The sequence below is a fragment of the Ahaetulla prasina genome, chromosome 6 (assembly GCF_028640845.1).
Source record: "Ahaetulla prasina isolate Xishuangbanna chromosome 6, ASM2864084v1, whole genome shotgun sequence".
Lineage (NCBI taxonomy): Eukaryota > Metazoa > Chordata > Lepidosauria > Squamata > Colubridae > Ahaetulla > Ahaetulla prasina.
This window is the reverse complement of record NC_080544.1, coordinates 17,581,387-17,607,706: the sequence shown is the minus strand read 5'-3', so window position 1 is coordinate 17,607,706 and position 26,320 is coordinate 17,581,387. Positions and strand designations below refer to the sequence as shown.

Here is a 26,320-nt window from a genome sequence, read left to right as displayed (position 1 = left end):
TGTTCCAACATTTGAGGAGCTGCCGCAAAGAAGAGGAGTCAATCTATTTTCCAAAACACCCAAAGGCAAGGTATTTTGACCTAAGAAAGTTATAAACAGATCAAAGATCCTGATACATTTGGAATATTGACTTTTTACTATAATTTTGGAATTAACTGTGTTTCCCAGAAAATACGACCTACCCCAAAAACAAGCCCTAGCCCAATTTTCATGCCTGTGCCTAATATAAGCCCTACCCCAAAAATAAGGCTTAGTTAAGCCCTGCCTGCCATTTGGTTATACAAGGTGGGGTGAGGCACAGGTGTAAAAATCAAGCTAGGGTGGGAATGGGGGGTTGGAGGTACCCATGCACCCCACACCCACTTACATTAGGATTGCCACAGCCAGGCCTCCCATGCCCCATCACCTGTTACACCACTGCCCAACTTCTCCTTTAGTCACTTGTGACCGCTCACAGCCAGATGCCGCAAGACTCATCACGCCAGAGGAACCACTCTCGGCAGGAGGCCACAGGGCTCGTTGCACCAGTGGAGCAGCTCATATGGTGCACAATGCACCATGCAGAGTCCTGCCATGAACTGCTCCATGGACATGAGCCTCATGGCATCCAGCCGCAAGCGGTCCCAAGCAGCTGAAGAAGTTGGGCAGTGGTGCAACAGGTGTCGGGGCATGAGAGGCCTGGCTGTGGCGATCCTAAGGTAACTGGGTATGGGACGTATGGGCACCTCCAACCCCCCATTCCCACCAGGTCCTAAGACAGTGATGGCTAAACTTTTTGCGGGAGGTGGGGTCGCATGCATGCCCACACCTATAATTCAATGCCCCGCACCCTGCCCCCCCATGCGTGCGCATGTGACCCCTCTTCGCTCCCCGCTTTTGGTATGCGATGGCAAAAAGGTTACTTGTTGTGCCTCGTCCTCCTTCCTCTCCTCAGCCGGGCCCCTCCTGTCTCCTCCCGGGCCTGCTATCAGATTCGGAGTCTGATAATGAAGATGAACGGCCTATCATGCCTCCAGCCCCCAGCCCTGGTCCCATGGCCAGACAGGATGTCAGGAATGAACAAACAAACCTCACTCCTACAGCGTGTGAGCAGGGAGCCAGCCACATGCTGGAATTACCGGCAGCAGATCCAGCAGAAGAGAATTCACAGTGGGAGGATCGCCGCGTCCGGAGATCTGAGAGGCGACATCAGCAGGAGGGGCAGGCCTGGATAAGTGCTGAGTCATGGAGCCACACCCCAGAGCCTATATAAAGGACCAGCTTGAGTCAAGCAACTTTGAGTCAAACAAAGTCTCATTTAGTTTGCTGAAGTCACAACTTGGATTCCTGCCTGCCCTGAGAAATCTGGAAGGAATTTGGCAAAGCTGCAGAGGCTTCATAGCCATGCTTGATATGGACTTCCTAGACCCGGTCGTCAGAGGGGGAGGGGCATACGACATTATGGTGGGCCCAGTAGGCTTGTTTTTCACCTTTCCCAGGCTCCAAAGGCTTTCTTGGAGCCTGGGGAGGGTGAAAATGGCCTTCCCCATCCCCCCAGAGGCCCTCCAGGAAACGGCCCATTTCCCAACTTCCAGTGGGCCCGGAAGGCCCAAAAATCAGCATGCGCACTGGAGCTGAAGTAGGGCAATGCTCGTGTGCCCACAGATATGGCTCCGTGTGCCACCTGTGGCACACGTGTCATAGGTTCACCATCAAGGTCCTAAGATAAGTGGGTGCAGGGTGCGTGGGCACTTCTAACCCACCCACCCCCCATACTCGCCTTAGCTTGATTTTGTTCTACTGTGTTTTTGATGTTGTTTCTCCATCTTCTTCTCAGTTTGCCTCGTGTTCTTTGACCTCCTCCTCTCTTTGCATATAGCTTGTATGGCACAGAATCCCATGTCCTCTCCAGGTGAGCAAACCAGTTTATTTGCTGTTTCTGTATGTAGTTTAAGACTGGGTCTATATCAATTCTTCCCCATCAAGAAAAGGTGTTCATCCAAAATTCTTTCACAAGAAGCCCAGTTTTTACTGACATTTTGTCCCTCCTTTCACATCCTGAAATTTCTCTGCTTATGTAAGTAGACAAATCCAGAGGTGGGATTCACATAATTTACCTACCGGTTCGCCCAGCACTGAAAATGTGAGCACGCACACACACATTTGTTTCGCTCGCATGCACTACCTATGCGCATGCACCCAGCCTTCTGCGCATGCATTTTGCTCGTGTGTGCACCTTGCGCGTATGTGCCCAACCTCAAAAATGTGCCTAAATAGGACAGCATAGAGCTGGGGCAGGTGGGCCCACCCACAATTTCTACTACCGGTTTACCAGAACCGGCTGAATACCACCTCTGGATACAGCACCATCAACATTAATGGGCCATATTGTAAGCCAAGACAAAACATTTCTTCAAGAAAAAAAATCAATTAAATCAGACTCAATTTACACATGGACATTTGGTAAGAGTGCATTTCAAATAATTTAACCCATTTCCCACCTGCAGTGCCTTGTAATCATTCCAGCTCTTTTGGCAGATGCTCACAGAGCAAAGCTCTCTCGGATCTCATACTGCCACTAATTCAAATTCAAACCAAGGCTACAGGAGAGAAAGGGCTGTGCTTGGCCTTCACGAGGAATGAAAAATATTTATTTCTAACTAATGGAATGAAACAAAAGAGGGCTGTGATGACATAATGACTACAAATCAAACCGCCTTACAATAAGAATAATTATTGTAAGTTGCATGGGAAGCGTAGCTGCGATGCTGACGGTATATGAATGTGCATAGCTCATTTTCCAGGAAAACTACTGTAGGAAGTTAGCACCCACCCCTCTCCTAGAAGAATGAAATATTCTAGGAAATATTAAAAAGGCAGATTATTATATTTCCCTGGTTGAGAAATGGAGAAATGTGTTTTTTAAGGCAGGAAGCAGACTCGCTCTTAATAGCCTCCACCCTCCTCAATAGCCCACAGCAGATGCTAGCACTTAAGAGATAAAGAGATAGCTAGGTCTATTCATAAGCAAGTGCTCTCACCCAAGATCCAACAAAGGTAGGATTAGCCCTCTACCCATCTAGCAACAGAACTCACCACATGGCACCTGGGGAGATTACATCACCCAGCAAGATTCAACCAAGCTTAAGACTAAAAAGACAACCTACAAAGTTACCTTTGTATGGCCCTATGGGAGTCTGACAACCAATCAGAATACAAGCTCAAATTCAAAGCCCAGCATAGGATATAAATCAATTTCTCTCTCTCCCTCTCTCTCTCTCTCCCTCTCTCTCTCTGGTTGGTCCCAGTTCTGTCCAATTCTATAGAACCGGTAGTAAAACCAGCGAGCATCCACCCACCCGCCCCGACGTCATCAAGGGGCTTCTGCGCATGCGCAGAAGCATGAGTGAGTGCTCCCATTGTGAACCGGTAGTAAAGGAAAGTAGAACCGACCCCTGGACTCACCTCCTTCCTTCTCCAATTGTACACTCATAGAATTGGACAAGACCTTAAGGGAGTCGTCCTGTCTTTATTTAATCTGCATTTTTTAAAAAGGTTGGAAGCCAGACCACACTATGGCATAAAGAAGCCAGCATTACAGGCACAAAGGAAAAATTTATATCCATCAAATTTAGGTAAATAGCATATAATGCCTCTGAATTGATAATATGATTGATGAATTGATAAGGAAAAATTGATAAGAAAAAATAATACTGTGCTTCTGTTATTCTTCTATTCGTTGTAACATTACAAAAGGGTGGTGCTGCCTCAGGAGTCCTACAACACATTTCAATCCTCAACTACCACCGAAGAAAATAAAATTAGAGAAAATGAAAACAAAAAACAAAAACTATGATTGCACCCTCTAATATGGACTTACCTTTTGAAAGCCAAAGACATGAGATAGATGGGAAGCCTTGAAAGCACCTCTCTTAATGCATGGCACATCAAACATCCTTTGCTCTCATACCATCAGAGAATTTAACCTATCAAATCCCCGCACAATCTCTTCATATAAAACACACACAAATTCTGAAATTTGCTCATCTTTAATAAAGCTTATGGGAAATTAACAAATGTTAAGATGTAGAAATGTTTTCCCAAGGCATAAATTATCAGTCTTCTGGAGATTTAAGAGTCTTAATTCAGAGGATACATTCTTTAAAAAGTATCATTAATTGTATAGATTTTCTGTCTGCATGATTTCCGATTGCTATATACAGGTAGTCCTCGAGGTACGAACCTAGTGGAGCCTGCCCATTAGGTTCGAAAGTCAAAAAATTAATCAATTGAATCAGACTCAATTTTACTGTCAGGGTTCCGAAGGATGCCCTAATTAAATCATGAGCCTCAAGCCAAGCTTCAAAAGAAATCCAGTTATTTACCATGTCAGCATGTTCCCAAAGGAAGCCAACTCTGACCCCATGTAATTTACAGCCCTAATCATGACTCTGTTCCCCGCCTCCCCCCAGGGTGTGTCATCAATCACATCCACCAACGGATCAATTTTGTGGGTTGTAGAGACCATTCCCTTCCAGCCACTGTGGGTAATCCTGGGAGACAGCCTTGAAAAAAATATGTCTGGAATGCACTCCTATCTTTGCCTGCCAGTTTCCCATCCCTCTTGCCTATGGCAACTCAAGAGCAGGCCAGGGATGCTTTGCAAGTTGACATTTACAATGTAGAAAGTTAGCACCCACCCTCCTAGAAGAATGAAGTATTTTGAGAAATAAACCATCTTTCCAATCAGCCTCCATGTTTCCAGTGTCTTTCTCCCCGCTTGGAACGGAACCAGGTGGATTTTTCTTCCAACAACAAATTTTAAAAATCAAATTCACTAATTGAATCAAATGGGTCATTAAATGAACGAAGATCTAACTTACTGCTTCCTCCGATTCATTGATTGATCGCTGCCATCATTAACTGAACTGAGAGACTTCCCTGCCCGTCAGCTGTCTCCGGCTGAGGAACTAAATTGCCTCCAAGCAGGCTGGCACAACTCTCCGGCTGTAGTTGCTGCTAGTCAGCTCAAGCTTCTTCAGACAGTTCAGGGGGTCATTGGTTGCCCTCTCCCCTCTTTGGAAGAGCTTGATAGCTCCCGCTGCCTTAAGAAAGTTCAAAACATTCTTAAAGATCCATCTCATCCTGGGCACCCTTTTTTTGAACTATTAGTATCTGGCAGATGGCACAGGACAATAAAAACGACGACAAATAGGCTGAAAAACAGCTTCTATCCCAGGGCAGTAACTATACTGGATTCTACTGTATAATGCAATATTAATGCAATATCGGGGGTTTTCAATTCAATTGCATAGAATGTGAAGGATGTGTGTTTGTGTTTTATTTTTTATGTATAATGTACTCTCAAGATGGCATTTAATTTCATTGTACGAGGTGCAATGACAATAAACTAAACTAAAAAAAAAAACAATACTTGCCACTAATTAGCTTAAGAGTCTCCAGCCAGAAGGCAATGGGGCAGGGGTTTATAGAACTCTCAGCTTGCAAGTAACAGAGATAGAAGGAACTTGAGGTCATCTAGTCTAACCCACTGCTCTCACTACTCTCAAGGGAGTATTTCTGATAAATGCCTAACCAGTCTCTTCCTAAAAGCTTCCAGTGATGGGGCACCCACAACTTCTGGAGGCAATTTACATTTAAAACCTACAAACTACAGTAATATACACTAATCTCCAAAATAAGAGCAAGGAAAAACAACATTACAGAATGCTTTGTGTAGATGCTGGGTAGCATTTCTACAAGTAGTTTCAAGGCAAATGCAAACAAAACTTTATCTTTGCAATGTGCTGCACTTACAAATACAAGTTTGCAAAGTACAGTACTTAAAAACGAGAGCCGTTCTCAAAGTGCTTACGAACAGTAACAGTACTATTGAATAACAAAAAGGAATATTTTAAAATACTTACAGAAGCAATTCTAGCACAAGTCCGCAAGCCCATGCAGCACTAAAACAGAAAACGAAAACAAACTTGGTGCCACCCATTTTTAACAGAGTGACTGAATCCAAGTCATATGGTTACACAGGCCTCTGTTTTGATCACCATTTTGAATTTCTAACATTAAGTACCCTTTCTGAATAAATCCGTTCTTGTGAAAATTCGTTAAATGAACGTTCATACCTGGGGGATTACCTGTAAAGGGATTTGCTGTCCAGCATGTATACACTGACCAGTTTTGAACTTCAGATTCTAACCCGTATTCTTACTGACCAGCTCACAGAGTTAATATCAGGAATTCTAGGGTGAATTCCAGTGATGACATTCAGCTGGTTCAGACAAACCGGTAGCGGCAACCTGCAGTGGCTCCCTGCCCACCTGCTATGCCATCCCATTTAGCCATGTTTTGCATGTGTGCAAGCCATGTGTGCGCAGAGCATATGCGGAAGGCCAGGTGCATGCACAGAAGGTACGCACTCACATTTTCAGTGCGCAGCAAACCGGTGGTAAAATTTTGTGAAACCCACCTCTGGTGAATTCCTAGAAGTTAGATACTGTGATGCAGTTAAGCTCCCTTCTGCACAATTGGCTGAAGACTAACGTATTTTGGAGCTCTTCTGGAATCCAGGGATCCAAGACAAACATACCGGTATTTGTGCTTCTGTCCCGAAGTCTCAAATAAATGCCAAATTATTTGTTATGGCTGGCACTAAACTCACTAATTTTAATTTAAGCAAGGGAACCAGAAAAGTGTTGCCTTTTCAAGACCAATTTAACATTTTAGTGAGATGAATTATAATCATCCTTGACTTGGGTAAATTGTAAATATCCTTGGAAGCATGAAGATTTGTCTTTTAACATCAAGTCATGCCATTTTTCCTCAATTCCATTTTGAGCAGCAATGGTAGTGCCCATATGTTTGGAAACTAACATTACCCATACTAGGTGTATAAATCAACTATTTAAAAAATAGTAGGCCAACTTCTCTTCATGAGGCAAGCTGCACTTTTTAATTCTTAATTTGTTTCTCAAGAACTGTGAAAACTATGCTGGCTGTGAAATCTGGGAGTTGAAGTCACACACATTTTCAAGTTGCCCAGGTTGAGAAACATTGCTCTAAAGTAATTTGTACCTGAAAGAATAGCATAGAATAGAATAGATCAGATTTTTTTATTGGCCAAGTGGGATTGGACACACAAGGAATTTGTCTTGGTGCATATGCTCTCAGTGTACATAAAAGAAGCTTATACTTTAGTTTTCTTTACCTTTCTGAATGGCAAGCAAATTAAATACATGGTTTGAACAAATTATAAAAAAGCCAGGTCACTGCCATCAGCCAACTAAAGATTTAGAAAGGACCCACTCTCCTAAGCAACTCATAATCTATTGGAGCTTTTACAAAAGCACAACTTGATCAATTTCACTTGTAATTAGCTTCACTGTGCTTTCTGTGTTGCTATATATCAATGTTCATGCTTTCCAGAATCATCTAGTTCAATATTGCTATTTGCAAGTTGTATATAATTAAGTATAAGGTACCTGACCTGATGTAAGCCCATGATTGTAAACAAAGGTAGTTTAGCCACTTGGAAAGCCGTTTCAATGATAAATACGTCATGACGTACAATATATAAACTGCTGGAAGGTAATTGCTTATAGGGCCTCATTTGTAAACTCAGCATTATTTAATTACATTTAATTAGATTCTTTGTAACTGAAATGATAGTTAAATGTTATCCTATTAAGCTGATAAAGAACACCTGCAAATGTGTAATTGATCCTCCAATACCCAACTTAATTTTAACTAAAACAAAACCAAGCCACAAAAGTGTGTTTTCTTTCTTGATGATTGTTAGTATGTTTTATAATTTACTTATAAATATATGAATTGCATTCCAATGTATTCTGTGTTCCCCAGCTCTTCACAAACTGTTACCCTTTGTACACTCCCATCATCCCAAACACTGTAATAGGCAAGATAAGAACCAGAATACTATGGTAACAAGATTTTTATTTTTAAACATGTCTGAAATTGGTTCTGTGAATAAAACTAGCATGAGTGAATTTATTATCAGCCCCCCGACCACAAAACCAAAATATCAAAAACAAATTCAATATTTTTAAATCAGCTTGTTTCATAAATGATACACAGTGCAAAAGCCGTAAAAGCGGTAGCTTACTGCAAATAAATCTTTTTACTCTTTAATTTCCAATCTGATCAACAGGAATTAGCATCATTAATCTCCACCATACATATTTCGGCATAATGTTCATCAGAAAGCTACATTTATTTTTGTACCCCTCTGCCTCCCCCTGGGATAAAAGAACTAGAAAATCTTTAATCATCCAGTTTTGGGAAAGATCATTTATCTGTATGCAGATCTTGATGGAAACTGATGCCTCATTGAGTCTTCAGCTTGTTTACTTGTACAACCCGATACAAAACACATCCCACTTCTCCCAGTAAAAATGATGTGCTAGGACAGGGCTGTCAAATTCCAGGCCCATCGGCCAGATGAGTCACATGTTGGCCACGACCACGCCCGGTTAAGCAAAGGTGGGGGAGTCCCAATACCTCATGTGACACAACTGTGACGACGCGAGTTTGACCCCCTTGTGCTAGGATGTAAATCCTTTGGGTACTTGCATTCATTATTTGTTGTTTGTGGTCTTGGGATAACATGATGTGGGCTTTAAACTGTCCATAACAAACAGCATTGACTTCCTTGACGGCAAGCGAAGGAAAACCAAAGCTGTCTGTTATGCAGCCAATTGTAAATCAAAATTATTTGGCACCATGGCCAGTTCGGTCATGAAGTGTAGTATTTGTTTTTGAAAAGGAGGCAAGCGAAGGAAAACCAAAGCTGTCTGTTATGCAGCCAATTGTAAAGCAAAATTATTTGGCACCATGGCCAGTTCGGTCATGGAGTGTAGTATTTGTTTTTGAAAAGGAGGCAAAATGGTGGCGGTGGGCACCTAGAAGCACTTGCCAAATTTCCCATCTCCGTTTCTAAAATTGAAACAGGAAAATGAAGGCGGTCTGCTGCGAACCGATTACCTCACCATCGTTTTTATCATCTGGATGGTTCTGGATCGGGGTGAAATCCAGCAGGTTCTGGAGAACCAGTAGTGGAAATTTTGAGTAGTTCGGAGAACCGGCAAATACCACCTCTAGCTAGCCCCAGAGTGGGGTGGGAAGGGGGATTTTGCAGTATCCTTCCCTGCCACGCCCACCAAGCCACGCCCACAGAACCAGTAGTAAAAAAAATTGGATTTCACCACTGTTCTGGATTCCTAATAAACTGCACAAAAATTTTAACAACTAACTGGTAAACTTTCAGTTAGACCAGGTGTGTCAAACTCAAGGCCCACGGCCTGTAGGGTGCTTAAATCTGGCTCGCAGAGCCAGCTTGGAAATATCAAAGGATCGGCCCGTGGTGCCTCTGCTGGCCAAAACGGGCCTCAGGGGGACGTTTTCAGCCTCCATGGCCTCCTGCAGCACTCTGCTTGCCAAAAACATGCAGCCCCCCCGTACCCCTTTTTGGCCAGCAAAGTGCTGCAGAAGGCATCCATCCCGTCTCCCCCCCCCCCCCGATCTACGGAGGCGACTACAATGCTGATCCGGCCCTCAAAGAAATCCAGTTTGACAATCTTGAGTTAGACTAACCAAAGTATTGAGTATTGCAATGTTTCTCTAAGTATGTTGAAGAGAAATGGGCAGTAGCCCTAAAACTGCTTTTGTACCACATTCGTACTGAATTGCTAAATCATATGTGATTAAAAAAACAGGTGGCATATTTTGAAATTAGAAGCATACAAGTGTAGTGTAACCTTTAAATAGGCTAAGCATACTCAAAAAGATACACCTTCAAAAAAAATTTAAAATCCAAGAAAATTTTAACGGATTTTTTTCCTTGGTGCCATTGCTCTGTCAGTTCAAAAGTGAGCTGTGATCCCAGGCCATCTCGTTTTCCCAACAAAGGATTCCATTTTATCGTTTAGATCAGAGTTCCTCAGCACTTCCGGCTTTGTGGACCGGTGGCAGGGGGGTGGGGGTTCTGTGTGAGTGGCTGGCAAGCATGCCTGTGTGCATGCAGGTCCATTTGCCCAAGTGGCATGCATGTGCTTGCCCGCTGCTCACACAAGTGATGTGCATGCGTGCATGCGTGGTCACCAGCTATTTCCACCGCCTGGTTACAATCCCCTAATGGCCGGGCTGCGGCCCACAGGTTGGGGACCCCCGATTTAGATAAATATTTCTTTGCTTCCACCAGTGGCTTAAACAGTGAGTGAGTGAGTGAGTGAGTGAGTGAGTGAGTGAGTGAGTGAGTGTGTGTGTGTGTGTGTGTGTGTGTGTGTGTGTTTTCCGGCATAACTCTGGAACGCCTTGAGCAATTTCAACCAAACTTGGTACACAGATGACGTACTCTCTGGAAAAAAATACTGTGGGGGTAAGACATCCCTAATACCCCTCGGGGTGTGTCTGTGTCTGTGTGTGTATGTTCCAGCATAACTCTGGAACTCCTGGGCCACTGAAATGAAAATGAATGAACTATATCTATAGTGTCAAATCACAGTACTTTTAACAGTGGTAGTGTGCATTTTGGATTCAAGTCTGTTAAGATACAGCCTGTTGTGCCTTAAAATGGCTTCTGCTGTAAAGCACAGTGGAGTTGCCATGGTAACAGCTTCACAGTACTCCACAAGAGTGCTCCCTCTGGTAAGGGGGATACAGGATTGGGATAAATAAATACCCGGGCAACGCTGCGTTATCAGCTAGTTTAAAATACAGATTAACACCACCCCAAGAGCCAGGCAAGGCTCGGCTCACACGATGGGTCACAATTGACTCTTTCGACCTCTACATTCTTTGTCTTTAAAATGATGCCTCTAAATCAGAGCCTAACAATTGGCTTGAGAGGGAGCTGCTCTTTCTACTTGAGTAGCTTTGTGTCTGGATGCTTTGGTTGGGCTGGAGGCCTAGGACCTTCAACCCCCATGCTAGAGAGAGACTGGGCCAATCCCTGATACAGCTGCGATGGCAAACCTGGGCTGAACTCTGCTCTCTTTGCTGCTACATCCTTGACTTACAACCATTTGTTTAGTGACCGTTCGAAGTTACAACAGTGGAAAAAGTGACTTACGACACTTTTCACACTTATAACTGTTGCAGCCTCCCCAAAGTCATGTGATCAAAATTCGGACATTTAAGCACCTAGCAGTCACAGTGTCCCATGGTCATGTGATCACCTTTTGGCAACCTTCTGACGAGCAAAATCAATGGAGAAGCCAGATTCACTGAACAACCACGCTGCTAACTTAGCACTAGCATCCATTCCCTTCGCAACTGTAGAACAAAAGATCGTAAAACAGGGCCAAATCCAGTTAACAAACTGTCTCGCAACAGAAACCCAAGGTTGAATTGTGGTCGTAAAAAGGATTATCTTTGAAGCAGCCTGCCTCCTGTGGTTATGACCCTTGCATTTCCCATTATGATCATAATTTGCCTGGAAAACCACTGCAACTCTGAGGCAAGACACAGATCCTTGAGCATTATCGGCAAGCTTGTGTGTTTCAGCACATCAGTGAGTCAATAAAACAGCACAGCTGAAATCAAACAGTCTTATTTCATATAAGCAGAGCGGACAAATTGGATTCGGTTGATTCTTTTAGCAGGGTTTTTGTTTGGTTTTCAAATTAGTGAACCGCATTTTTCAACTTTGCAGAGTAAATCAGCTCCCCGATTTCTCATTATTAACTATTAGTAGCTTCTGTTTCTGTCAGCTATATTATGCAAAGTGTATTTTGCCCGGCCTGTCCTTATTCCTAACAGGCTTAAATGATTTTGCTGCACAAATACAAACAGCAGGATGTTAGCACTACCAGACTGCTTTTACCCCCAAAACACAAAATCTTAGCAGGACAGCATGAAACCACAGCATTTATTAGCCATTTTTTTTACATAATTGAAATAAAAGGGCAGAAAGCATCATGACTTTTTGTAATAAGAAAAGCTACCTTCACAATTCACGTTTGCTTCCATAGGAAAAATATTCTTTTTAGTATTTCATATTCCATTTCATTATAAAAATATAATTTATAAAGCTTTCCATCACGAGCAGTATCAGATATAAAAGCTAATCATTTATGTTTATGTTTAGAAGGGCACATACTGACACCTAGAGTAATTCCATCAAGTATATTTTACCTCCAAGTTATAAAAATGGTCCATTTTACTAGAGAGCACTGAAAATATATAGTTATTTAAGCCAAAATAAGCTGTACTTCAAAAGCCTGGGATGTTTTCTTGTTTCCTTTTAAATTGACTGTAAATTTAAAATCATGACCTGTAACTGCTACACGAATCTCATCCAGAGGAAAATATGATCTGAAAGAAGTTTGTCTGAGTCCTCAAAACAACCCGACTATGGCCTGGGGATAAGAGATTGTCAAAAATTCATTTTAGCTCCTATATTTTTCCCTCATAAATGAAAAACAGACAATGACAAGAAACCGAGTTGGCAAGTGTTGCATTCAAGGAACTACACATCAAAGAAAAAGAGGTGTAGGTAAGGCCTCAGGTGCTCGTAATGTGCAGGAGCCAGTATAGTATTTGATGGCGATCAGTTCTGTAGCATCCATTTCTCACGCTTCTGTTTCTGCAGGAGTTTTTGAAGGTTCATGGACAAATAATTTTTTGGAGCAAGTGATGATTTTTTTTCCTTCCATGCTAAAGGACTTCAGAATAGAGCTTTTCATATCTGGCAGATTTTTAGATTCAATGCCTATTTTGTTTTTTGGGTATATAAAAATGATAACTGCTAAACATAAATCCTATAATCTGACTACTTACCTAGCGAGCAGGAGATACAGTCTCTTTAATTTAAATTTCAGATTACATACAGTGTATATTGCAACAACCGTTAAAAACAGTAACAAATCACCAGTTCTTTGGTGTTTATCAATATGGTAGACCATCCAAAGTCATTAATATAAAAATATTGGCAACAAGATTCTCTAAAAATTAAGAGCCAAAGCAAAATGGCATATTCCAGGTCTGAAAAAAATCTTCCAATCTGAAGATACTATAAGCATCAACGTAATATTAATTTCAATATGCTGAGCCCAGAATATCACAAAATTAACAGCTATTTTTCTGACTGCTTAATTAGAATTGCAATCAAATCCCCAATAATTTATACATTTAAAGAATAATTATCCTATCTGTTTACTAAATAAAACCACAAGTAATTATGAATGTTTTAAAACATTCAGCATACAGCACTTGAAAAAAATTAGTTTAGGTGGTTAAATTTTCTCATTGATTTTTACCTCTCCCTCTGCACATCTTCACAGGTTATGTTTACATGAGACATTGATCATTCTGGAAATAGGAAAATAGGTTTGAATGTCGCAATGTGATAATCTTGATGGCAGCATACTTCAACAACTGAAATTTTCAACCAAGATATTTTTTGCAATACTAAAAGTTTTCTTCTAACTGATTTACCTGTTAAACAGATGAAAAAATCAATTAGGATAGTTGTTTTAAGAATTAACCAAATAGCAACTTAATAGGCTACCGAATTTAAATAATAATTCCTCCTTACAAATTCAGACGCAAATTACAAAAAGGAACATTTAATGGGTAGCAGATAGGGAAGGAAAAGCATAATTCTTCAAGTTACATATGGTGATTTTGACATTATCTGGTGTTCAAAATTGGGCAGTCATAATATCTAGAATCCAAAAGTTCTTAATAGTTTCACAGAAGACATAATGCAACAATTCAGATCTAAAATGACTAGCTATTAGCACCTATTCATAAGCAACAGTTACTGATAAAAGTTAACATTTTCCCCATGGTTTACATTAAATATTGGTAGCTTTCCACAGCCATAAATACCATTCTTTTAAAACTAATGAACTTGCTGACATTTATGATAATTCAGTTCAACAGACACTAAAGACACTTAACAATCGCAAACGTTTTTATTAATCATTTTTCTTTTTAAGAAGCTTCCAAATAACTAGAAGAGTGAATGGAAATTGGAAAACTCTGAACTGGTCGTGGAGTCAGATGCTGAATCATCTATTGTAGTTAAATAAAATCAATTATTTCAAATAAGTGAGACAGATTTCCAGTAGCACAGAAGACACAGAAAAAAATAATTGTGTTTACTCTGCCTTTTTGTTTTTAAGTATTTGATAGACAGGCATCTGCAAATCTTCAATAGTTTCTGCAATTGGTTTGTTCAGGGTTTCTGGAAGTAGAAGAGTCAAAAAACCAGCTGATAATCCACTGATTCCAAAGACTCCAAATGGTACCGATGGACCAAGAGACTTCTAGAAGGAATCAATTAAATTATTTGTTATGAAATAATATAAATATTATATTAGATATATAGTAGATAGATATAGATTATATTAAATATAGATATAGTAGATAAGAGTTATTTAAAAAGTCTTCATTGAACTGCAGTGATTTTATATATATATATATATATATATATATATATATATATATATATATATATATATATATATATATATATATATATAAATGAATGATAATATCACCTTATTTTCTAATGCATGTTTAGCACATATAGTAGAGTTTTGTGAAGCACAGAAAACAGTTCGCCCAAAAAAGTCAAAGGGACAATGAAAAACAAGCATCACAATTCAGAGCCAGAAGTCACAGTGATGTGCATCAAAGTCTCTTTCCTATTCATATTCTGAGGATTTTTCTTAACCTAGAATTCCCCTACTGATGCATCATATGCAAATATACTGTAGGAGAAGAGAAGGCAAAATTAAGCATATCATCAGTTTAGAGTTTTTACGTTTCCACATACAGACTAAGTGTAACCCTTCCTGGATTCTGTTGACCCTTATCTGGTGCTAATTTAGTCTTGAACTTTAGTTGTCTAGATTCTTATGTATGGGCTTGAATAATTCTTTTACGCTGCAATTTTACGGGATGATCCTCATATTCTACACATGATATATATGCATATAATTTATGAACAAGAAACATAAAGCATATTTCACATCCCATTAATGTTTTCAGAGGTTGTGACAGAATAAAAACGAAGCTGCTGATAATTCAGTGCTGAAAAGCAGAGAAATGAAAAGCCCCAAGGGTTTGAGAATGAGGAAAAGATCAAAAGTGAAGATTTGAGGAAGGTTTTCTGCAAATAAATTCAGGGGCAGATAATCTACTGGCTATATAGAAGTCTCTCCCATTGGCTTCCCCATATTCAATTCCTTGCTCAGATCCAAACTAGACCGATGATCTATAATTGGATATCTGGAAAGGTTCATTTTTAATGTAAAAAGCAGTCACAGGGGAGGGGATATCAAAATTGGAATAAAACCAAAAGGGCCAAAAATGAGACATTTAATTCTTTCCTCTCTGACAAATTTTCCTCTGCCACAGCACTTCATCCTTGTTTATACTTCTTCTTTTTGATAGTTCACATTTACTTCATTAATGCTGTATATCTGGACAAGAATATGAAATCATCATAATGCCCTAGGTTTAATTGTTTAATTAGTTTAATATGATGTCAAGCCTCACTGACTAATCCTCTGGCCATAATACATCCATGCCGACTTTCAACTTCCCATAAACATAAGAAGGCTATGCATTTTATGTGTTCATCTAGATCAGTGGTAGTCAACCTGGTCCCTATTGCCCACTAGTGGGCGTTCCAGCTTTCATGGTGGGTGGTAGGGGTTTTGTCCGATACTGAAGCACTTTCCTTTTTTAAAATTTAATTGACTTCTTAAAAAAAATTTCGTAGCATTATTTAAAAACATTTTAATTCGGTTTTCATAAAATTCCCAGTGACAATTTAAATTTCTGAAAATATAATATTTGTATCGCCCGCACATAAGTTTAATCCACATTCCGTAAGTGAAACTAAACGGCGCTCTAGTGCAACCGCAAACAAAAGAGCCTCGTCCCAGAATAGCTTGCGCATCTCCCCCCACATCACCCAGCTGTAACCGACAAGAAGAGCTGGTAGCCGGCGCCCTGCCCAAACCCAATCCACAATGCGTGAGAGGCATGCGCAGACAACGATACATGGCGCATTACTGTGGAACTGGTGGGCGGTTAGAAAATTTTACTACTAACAGAGATACAAAAGTGGGCGGTAGTATAAAAAGGTTGACTACCCCTGATCTAGATCTTAATCAGACTTATTCAAATATACTTTAGCATGTTTACCAAAGAAATGCAGGGCAAAAAATGTATTAGTCACATATATATCATGAGGACAAATATTGGTAAAAAATATAAGCCCGCAAATTCTGATTAACTATCACGTTAGAATTATTGCATATGAATGAACAATCTTGTTAATTGATTTGAAAGTTTGATTAAACAGGATATACTGCAGACAGCATTACTTACCAAGGAAGGAACAAATGGAGCCAAAATCCCTCCAAACCTACAAATCATTGAGCATACACCCAAACCAGCATTTCTGTTTTATAAAAGAAATGCCACTGTTAGTATGTATCCTAAGGAAAAGCAAGACTAAGTATACAGATTCACGCCAAATAATGCACTGTAGTTCTTAGTTGAGTTTAGCTTTTAAACTGGATCGATCTCATTTTCTGATCTGATATCGCCATCCTATTGTTTCCACCACCAGAGTATGATTCAACATTATCAACTGGGAAATATCGTTTATACAGTATGTATTTCCTTGAATAGAAATCATGATCCTGAAACTTGAACTCTTCATGAGGCCCAATCAGTTGGGATTGGATTGGATTGGATGTTATGCACAAATTGTGCCCATTTCTGGACTGGAAGATCCTATTCATGATGACTACTCATCTCCCAATCGGTTTAATGTAACATGCTTTATAGCACAATTGTCAAACTCATCACGTCACGTGACGTATCATTACGATTTTTGCCTTTGTAGAGCCGGGGTGGGCGTGGCCTGCACATGAAGCATCCGGATTGTGGGCCGCCAGTTTGACATCCCTGTTTTATAGGGAGCTTCCGTCAAAATTCATTCAAAAGCTGACACTGTTGCAAAATGTAGTAGCCTGGGCACTTTCATTCATTTCACATAATACTCGTGTGATAACTCTGTTCTGTGAGATGCACAGGATTGCAACAGACCACTAGGTGGCAATAAATTGCCATATTTACATTCTTCAATGTCCTGTGCAATCAAAAAATATTTTCAAAAGAGAATTTCAAAATGACCTGCAATATTATCTCAAGCAACATTTTATTAAATAAAAAGAAGAGACCATATTAAGGGGATACCATAAAAAGGCCCACTTGACGTCTGTCTTTGTTTGTTTATATTTTGTGTGTGTGTATTATGTTTCTTTTTGTACTGTGTATTTTAATGTCTGGAAATTTAACAAATATTATTTTTTTAAAAAAGGCCCACTCATGATCACAGAAAGAGATAATCAGCCAATTAGATTTAGCGGTGAAGGCACCAGGCTGGAAAGCAGGAGACTGTTGAGTTTTAATCCTAACTTAGTCACAAGCCAGCTGGGTTGTGTTGGGCCAGTCACTCTCTCTCTCAACCTAAATCCACCTCACAGGGTGGAGAAAATAGGAGTAAGGTGTATTGGATATCTTTGCTATGTTGAGTTATTTCTAAAATAATAAAGGAAGGATACAAATACATAAATAAAAGTAGTTAATGTAAAACTGGATAGCTTTCTAGAAAGAAATCTGAAAGTACATGTACAGTAGCGGCCAAAATTGTAGGAACCTTTTGGGAAAAGTGTATTTTCTAAAACTAGCTAATAACACCACTTTTTTTGGAGTAGTACCATAAAATTATGTATCAATGGAAAGATAATTTAATCAAGAATGTAATGCAGTAACTTTTATGAAGGATTTGCTATTAGAATAGCAGTTACAGTATAAAGAAGTGAAACACGTAGAAAAAATGAGATATATGCAAAAACTTTGTAAAACTTTTTAATAAAAGAAAAAAATGAGATATACAAAAATTATCACCACGTCAATTAATATTTAGTTGGGTAACCTTTAGCATGAATCATGGCCTTACAACATCTTCCCATGGAGTGAACCAAGTCTTTTAGTTCTGCAGCTGTTATAATGCGAAACCAAGATTGAATAATTGCTTCTATTAACTGGGTTTTATTGCTGGGTTCCGAGACAAGGCAAGCAACATCCACTGACTATTGCACTGTGCATCCATTTCTGGAGGCAAGAGATTCTTATAGAAGATACTTTTTACAGATAGCTCCGACATCTAATTCAGGAGTGCGAAGGTTTGTCTGCAATATGTACCTGCTGATTTCAGATGGCTTATATACATTATATATTGTGACAATTTAAGGTTTTGGAAATAAATAAAAAAATGACAATGTTAAAAGTCTGCTTACCTTACTACTGTGGGATACAGCTCTGAAGTATAGATGTATACGATGTTGAAGGCAGCACTGACAGTCAATTTCCCATATAAAGCCAAAATTCTGGGACTGAAGAAAAACCCTTAAACGGAACGTAGGACAATTAAACAAACATTTCCCATCTTCAAATAAACGACAGTAGAATAATAGGCAGCTCTATTTAGAAATAAACCCTTCCTGAGGTTCAGGCAGATGTATACCTGCTGTACAGAGCAACCTACGATTAGCACAAAGGGAAAACAACTCTAATTTTAAATTACACTCTTACTGGTGGGCATAAGGGTGCTTGGCTGGGGGGCAAGGGAAAGGCCTGCATGTCATCTGGATAATGTGTCCAATGATATAGATCAGTGATGGCGAACCTTTTCAGCACCAAGTTACAAAAAGGGAGCACGCGTATGTGTGCACTCATCTGACCTGCAACCTGGAAGAAGAGCTGCCCAGAGGACATGCGTGCGCCAAAAAATGAACTTCTGGTTTCCAGCGCACGCATGTGCACCGGGCAGCTAGTCTTCCAGTTACTGGCATGCATGCGCGCATGACGATCAGCTGGCCAATGTGCATGCTCACGCCGGAAAACGGAAGACCAGCTCTTCCAGTTTCCGGCACTGCCACACGCACAAAGGTCAGCTGATCGTCACGTGCGCATGTGCACCAGAAACCCAGAAGAACAGGTGATGCCGCGTGTGCCAGGCGTCATGGCTTCACATGCCACTTCGGGCACACGTGCCATAGGTTCGCCATCAAGGGTATAGATTATAGCTTCAGAGACCTGCAATTCTGGCTACTTTATTTCAAGTATTTATCTCAATTATTACCAATAAACGGTAATATTGCACTGTACTGATCTTACTGCCCTGCAAGATCACTAAAACAGAAAGTTGTGAAAAGCCATTTTTTATGAGTTAGCCATCTGAATCCACTGCTTAAACTTTCAAATTTTGCCTGGTCATCGCCATTGGAATCAAGGTAATACCTGATTTTCTCTTATATGCTTTTGCCTGCAGAAACTAATTATTCACAAGTATACATCATACATTGAAAAATGTTTGCTTGGAGTTACTTGCCAATAAGGGATGGACCATCTTATTATAGCCCTATGGAGATACTTCCAGTATACGAGTGATAGAAATGGGGAGCACTCAATTCTGGTCTCCCGAACACACTGATTCTTTTTAAGATGTCTTGAACAGGAAATCTGTAAAGATTTTTACTTGCGTTCAAGCCACTGCAGAGATTTCTATGTAGAGGTAGACCAGGCAGAAGGAGGCTACCAAAATAGCCAAGTCTCTCAAGGACCTTTCTTATGAGAAAAGCCTAGACATTTGAGACTCTTTAGCTTGGAAAACCTGACATCTGAAGAGGGAGCAGAGCTAAAGCATAAATTGTACATGACATGGAGATGCTTTTTCCTCTCAAAACAATACGACCAAGGGTCATCCAATGAATATAACGGGAAAGAAATTAAAAATAAAAAAGTAATTTTTCATACAGCCCAAAATTAATTTGTGGAATCTATCTATCTATCTTAAATATCTATCTATCTATCTATCTATCTATCTATCTATCTATCTATCTATCTATCTATCTATCTATCTATCTATCTATCTATCTATCTATCTACCTATCTACCTACCTACCTAGGGGTGTGTGTGTGTTCCAGCATAACTCTGTAACGCCTCGAGCAACTTCAATCAAACTTGGTACACAGATGACTTAACTCTTTGAAAAAAAATACTGTGGGGGTAAGATACCCCTAACACTCCTGTGTGTGTGTGTGTGTGTGTGTGTGTATGTGTGTGTGTGTGTTCCAGCATAACTCTGGAACTCCTGGGCTGCTGAAATGAAAAGGAATGAATTATATCTATAGTGACAAATCACAGTACTTTTTACAATGATAGTGTGCATTTTGGATTCAAGTTCTGTTAAGATACAGCCTGTTGTGCCTTAAAATGGTTTCTACTGTACAGCCCAGTGGAGTTGTCATAGTAACGGCTTCACAGTACTCCACAAGAGTGCTCCCTCTGGTAAGGGGGATTGGTTCTTAAAAAACAACAACATCCTAGGCCCTCAGCTTCAAGCAAAGAGAGCAAATTGTCGGGGGAGGTGCCTGCAAATGCAGATAATCACCTCAAAAGCTGTTCCCTGTAGAATTTTTCCCAGGCTGTTGGCCAGGGCAATTACATCTTAATTAAAACCCTGTAAATAAAATTACTTTGATTTCACACTATAGATAGAATTCATGCCTTTTCCTGTCTAATACAGGATTGGGATAAATAACTACCCAGGCAATGCCGGGTTATCAGCTAGCTCATTATAAATTGCAGTGATGCCCACTAGCCCAGAGGGCTTTAAAAGGCAATGAAACAAAATGATGGAGAATATGTCCATCAAACATTATCAGCCTTGAGATCTTCAATGGGAACATCATGTTCTTGTAACAGAGAACAAGGGATGGGCAGGGGAGGGGAATGACTCCATTTCTTGCTTGCAATCACCTCAGAGCCATTGGTAGAAATACAGTGATCGACGATATCATCAGGCTATGCTTAAGTTTTAAACATTTTGCTCAAATCTGGAGGGTCTTTTGAAGATGTAACCATCAGGCGCAAAATAGGAAGGCGCTGGATATAAGTCACCGCTTACCACTGTAACTTAAGGTCTAATGTATAGAGAGCTTTCCTGCACTGTGGACTATTCTAAGAGTTCAGCAACAGACTCCATTCATCAATGACTATAATGGTCAGCATATTGTGATGGCTTGATTGTTTCTTTTAATGGTATAGAGCCGTGATGGCGAACCTATGGCATGTGTGCCACAGGTGGGGCGCAGCGCCCTCTCTGTGGGCACGCGAGCCATTGCCCCAGTTCAGCTCCGCCACTCATGCGCGCATGCCTCCCTCCAGCCAGCTGTTTGTCAGGCCTCTGCAGCTCATGTGCGGGGGGCAGGGGGTGTATGTGCGCAGTGCATTTTGGGGGTTCGGGCACGCGCATGCGCATTCACCCCCTTGCACTTTGGGCACTCGGTCCAGAAAAGGTTAGCCATCACTGGTATAGAGAGAAGCTCATGGCAAACATAATCGTTTTCCCTGAGAGTCTTACTAATTACTAATTATCTGGTACCTTGGAAAAGAAGAAAGTAGGTGAGCTTCATGGCTAAGCAGTATACAATACTAATAAAAAAGTACTACTATTTCACATTGATTCTATGTGGCAGCCTCTCAAAGTACCATTAATAGCTCTATACACTCATCCCCCCCATTAAATTAAAACTGGGCATGCAATAAACTCTTTATTTAGCAATGATCTTATTCATCTGAAAAGGTTATTCTAGAGTTGGTTTTAATTTATTTTATTTTTAAAATTATTTAAACCTGGCTTGATGTTAGCATACTAGGAGCACTTGTCTTTCAATTCGATTATCTGCGCCAAGGAAAATTTGGTTTGCTTCAGAAAGAACATACTTACTGCTGTTATTTTCTGGTAAGCACATGGTAAAAACACAAGCAAGGCCCGCAAATATCAAAAAAGCAGCTGTACTTTTACGTCTTCCGGACCTAGTGCAGGAAAATAGCACAAATTTATATTGGATTTCCACAAAGATACATGTTTTAGAATATTTTTATTTATTATTCCATACAACTGTGTTTTTTTTTAAAAAAAACCCTAAACTGCAGAAGGGCAAGCATTCACCAACAGAGCAATGTAGACAAATAATAAATATTAATTTGTTTCCACATTTCAAGAGATGAGTAATTCATGGAGAAATAATAATTGGTGATCTAAATTTTTCTCTGAGATACTTAGCCCTTCGCACAAAGTTCATTTCCTGTACTTCTGAAGCAGGGGTGGGTTTCAAAACCCGTTGCTACCGTTTTGCTTGAGGGTGGGTTTCTATTTGTAACTACTAATATTTAATGTCTTATTCTTATTTTGAGTGTTATACCCCATCTATAGTCTACAGATTATCCTTGATTTATGACCATAATCGGGACTGGAATGTCCATCTCTAATGGGGTCATTAAATTTTTCAAACTTTTTTGCTGTAGTCATTAAGTGAATCACTATGATTGCTAAGCAAATCACACAGTCATTAAATAAATCTGGCTTCCCCCATTGACTGTGCTTGTTGGAACCCGGCTGAGACGCTCATTAATGATAATCATACCGTCCTAGAACATTGCAATTGTTGGAAATACATGCTAGTTGCCAAGTTTTGATCACATTTTGATCACATGACAACAAAAGTCTGAAGTGTGAGGAACAGTCGTAAATCTTTTATTTTCAGTGCTGTTGTAGCTTTGAACCATTGTTAAATAAATGGTTTTAAATAATGGCTACCAGTACTGCAATTGGAACAAACAAAAGGTTTGTTTTTTAAAAAATGTTTGTTTTCAAAAAGAGGAAAAAAATGGATCCAGAAAACAGTAGACTACTCAGTCTAGCATCAATACCTGGGAAAATCCTGGAAAAGAATATCAAACAATGGATTTGGAAGCACCAAGAATAGAGCAAAGCTGTTACTAGAACCCAACCTGCGTATGTTAAAAACAGATCATGCCAGGAAAAAAACCTTATTGCATTCTTTGACAAAGTGACTAAATTGATGGATCGGGGAAATGATGTGGACATAGTTCACTTAGAGTTCAGTTCTGCATTTAACAAAATAGACCACAACCTATTATTTGGTAAGATAGAAAAATGTGGGATAGACAGCATCACCACCAGATGGATTTGTAACTGGATGACCAACTGCACTCAATGTGTAGTCCTTAGTGGAGGTACATCTACATGGAGGGAAGCATGCAGTGGGGTACCTCAAGGTTCTAACTTTGGCCCAGTACTCTCCAACATCTTTATAAATGGTTTAAACAGGAGGATAGAAGGGGAACTCATCAAATCTGCTGATGATACCAATCTGGGGGGGAATAGCAACACTTTAGAAGACAGAGTCAAGATACAAAAGAATCCTGACAGATTTGAATGTTGGGCTCTACCCAATCCAGTGGTAAGATTTTTGTCCTATATGTATGCATTTCATGTTGAGAAAATCAAATACACAAGTATAGAATAAGGTGGTACCTGGCTGAAGAAAAGTGCCTATGGGAAGGATCTAGGTGTCGTAATTGACAACCACTTAAGTATGAGCCACCAGTGTGCCAAATAGCCATTATAACCCTAGGCTGTATCAACAGAGGGATAGTATCAAAATCAAATGAACTGATAGTAATGCTTTATACTGCACTGGTTAAGACCACACTTGGAATACCCCATCCAGTTCTGGTCACCACAATGCAAACAAGATATTAAGACTCTAGAAAGAATGGAGAGAAGACCAACGAAGATTATTAGGGCGTCTGGAGGCTAAACAGTACAATAAATAGTTGCGGGAACTAGGAATGTCTAGTCCGGGTGTCAGCAACCTGCAGCTCTGGAGCTGCAGGGCCCTCTGCTGTGGCTCCCTGTTGGGTGATCCCACCACTGGCTGCCCCACCCACCCACCCCTCCCAGTCACTCCTCACCTGGCCTGAGAAGATAAGGGCGACAGCGGGGGATGGAGAAGCGGCCGGGGTAAATAAATAGAGATGGGCAGAGAGAGAGAGATACAGAGAGAGGGACAGAGAGGGAGAGAGGGAGGGAGGGAGGGAGGGAGAGAGATGTCAAAAGGGTTTTGTGGTTCCCAATGTTTTTTAACAACCGGTTCTCTGCCCTAGTGACTTGCTGGGTAGGCGTGGCTGAGGGGGTCATGTGACTGGTGGAAGTGACTGACGTTGAGTTGGCCATGCCCACTTTGGTTTTGTGGCTCCCAGTGTTTTCTTTTCTGTGAGAAACGGGTCCAAATAGCTCTTTGAGTGTTTAAGGTTGCAGACCCCTGGTCTAGTCTATCGAGGAGAAGGACTAGGGATATGATATGATCGGAGTTTTCCAATATTTGAGGGGTTGTCACACAGAAGAAAGGGTCAACCAGTTTTCCAAAGCAACTGAGGCAGGATAAGAAGTAACAGGTGACTTTTAAAGAGCGACATTTCCTGGCAGTGAGAACAATGGATCAGTGGAATGGCTTGTCTCCAGAAATTGCGGGTGCTTATAATCATTGGAGAGAGAACGAACTGGCTGGATGGAGTCACTGAAGCAGTTGGCATGAGCTTAAATGGGCTCCAGAGGATGGTAGAGGACAGGAAGGCCTGGAGGAATGTTGTCCATGGGGTCGCAATGGGTCAGACACGACTTTGCAACTAATAACAACAAAAAATCACTGGAGGTTTTCAAGAAGAGGTTGGACAGTCACTTGTCCAGAATGATATGGGGTCTCCTGCTTGAGCAGGGGGTTGGAATAAAAGACCTCCAAGGTCCTTTCCAACTATTATTCTATATTCTATTGTAAAATAAAAAGAAGTGTGATGTATTAAGTCATTAAAAAATCTTCATTCATAACAGCATTTCTGAGCAGATTTGATACATTTTATCTATGTTGAAAATGTATATAAATTAACATATGGAAATAAATTCAGGAGTTATGTTACACTATACTGCACTATCTAAATGTAGAAATAGAACATTATTGATCTTACCAAGATTTCTCAATGAAAAACATGCAGAGTGGAAATGCTGGAACTTCTACAAGACCAGAAAGAGCCACATTTAAATAAAGATTTCCTCCTAATTCACCAGCATTCAGTGTTAAACCGTAATATACAAAGCTGCACACATACCTAAATTATTAATGAAAGATTGGTTATTTTAATCATGTACACAGATCATGTAAGCTTTAATTACTGGCATACTAAATCAAGAAAAATACACAATAGAAAAATACCAGCTTATGAAGCAGTGAAGTTATAAATCATGTACTAACTATGGCATTTTCTTATTCCCTTCAATTCTGTCCAATTTTTGGAGACTGCCTGCAGAAGCCCCTGCAGATTGCTTGGCCAGGTTTTTTAATTGGGTTGCCACTGCCTTTTTCTATGAGGTAGAAAGTGACTAGCCCAAGATCACCTAGTTGGTTTTGAGCCCAAGGCAGGACTAGAACTCACAGTCTCCCAGTTTCTAGCCTAATGTCTTAACCATTACACCAATCTAGCTCTCTAAGTGTTCACATACCTTCACAAAATTTGGAAATTATTTTTTCTACTAGAATTTGATTTCAAAATTCAGTGGCTAGAAATCAACAAATTTACCATACATTCATGTATGTGTTTGCTATCATGGACTATTCTTGTTTTATTTCAAAGCAAAGGACCTATAACTTGAGTGGTTCAGATCACTAGTATTTGATCCAAAACCTAACTATTTAAAAACAAGTGCAAAATTGTTATATAAATGTTTGTTCATTGACAATGATCAAACAAGAAATTGTTTCTGAGTGATTTATTTATGTGTTTTTAAAATCTGAAATCCATTGAGAAATATGCTTCTGAATTTTCTTCTAGGGTGGGTTAAACTAACTTGGGAAGACCAAAAAGAGGTTTTGATAGCCAACAAAAGCAGCTACTCCAACCATCCCATCACTGCTTCTCAACTGTAAAACAACATCTATAAGAATTCTTCAAATACACCAATAGGTGCCATAAATAACAGCTTTAGACATCCAGTAGAAATTCCGAGGAAATACCAGATGCTAAGTATACCAGTTTTCATTTCAGCTAGCTGCAAAACATCTAGCTCATTCCTTCAGGTTTTCTCATAATTTCTGCCATTTCTAATAGAGATTTAAGGAAAAGCTTTGTATCACCATTTATCCACAAAAGGAAAAAAGACAAGAGTATCTAATAGATTTAGTTTGGAGTAGCTCAGCAGGGGTAATTGCCTATTAATTATGCTTATATTTCTGATTCATTAGTTTAACTTGTTTTGTCTGGTGATCCTTGAATTTTAATAAGTCAGACTAAGTCCTGAAAACCTGTCCATTCCTTTCATAGTCTGCTGCATGATCAGCGTACGGTCCTCTT

General features: G+C 40.1%; 1 protein-coding gene across 4 annotated transcripts in view; it reads right to left on the bottom strand.

Annotated features, from left to right (window-relative positions):
• Positions 1-11,859: 11,859 nt before the first annotated feature.
• The window catches only part of LOC131201222 (solute carrier family 22 member 15-like), a 34,935-nt gene continuing 20,474 nt past the window's right edge, over positions 11,860-26,320 (bottom strand). Inside the window, exons 7-13 of one of the 4 annotated variants that reach the window (XR_009155805.1) lie at positions 24,941-25,081; positions 21,837-21,925; positions 18,342-18,450; positions 16,360-16,432; positions 14,124-14,282; positions 13,269-13,446; positions 11,860-12,721 (exon numbers count right to left, since the gene is read on the bottom strand). Coding sequence is in view for 3 of the 4 variants with exons in the window: in XM_058188985.1 (XP_058044968.1) it covers positions 13,420-13,446; positions 14,124-14,282; positions 16,360-16,432; positions 18,342-18,450; positions 21,837-21,925; positions 24,941-25,081 (598 nt within the window). In the remaining variant the exon portion in view is untranslated. Of the gene's footprint in view, positions 13,447-14,118; positions 14,283-16,359; positions 16,433-18,341; positions 18,451-21,836; positions 21,926-24,940; positions 25,082-26,320 lie in introns of all 4 variants that reach the window. The other 3 variants (XM_058188986.1, XM_058188985.1, XM_058188987.1) reach the window with 3 other exon arrangements.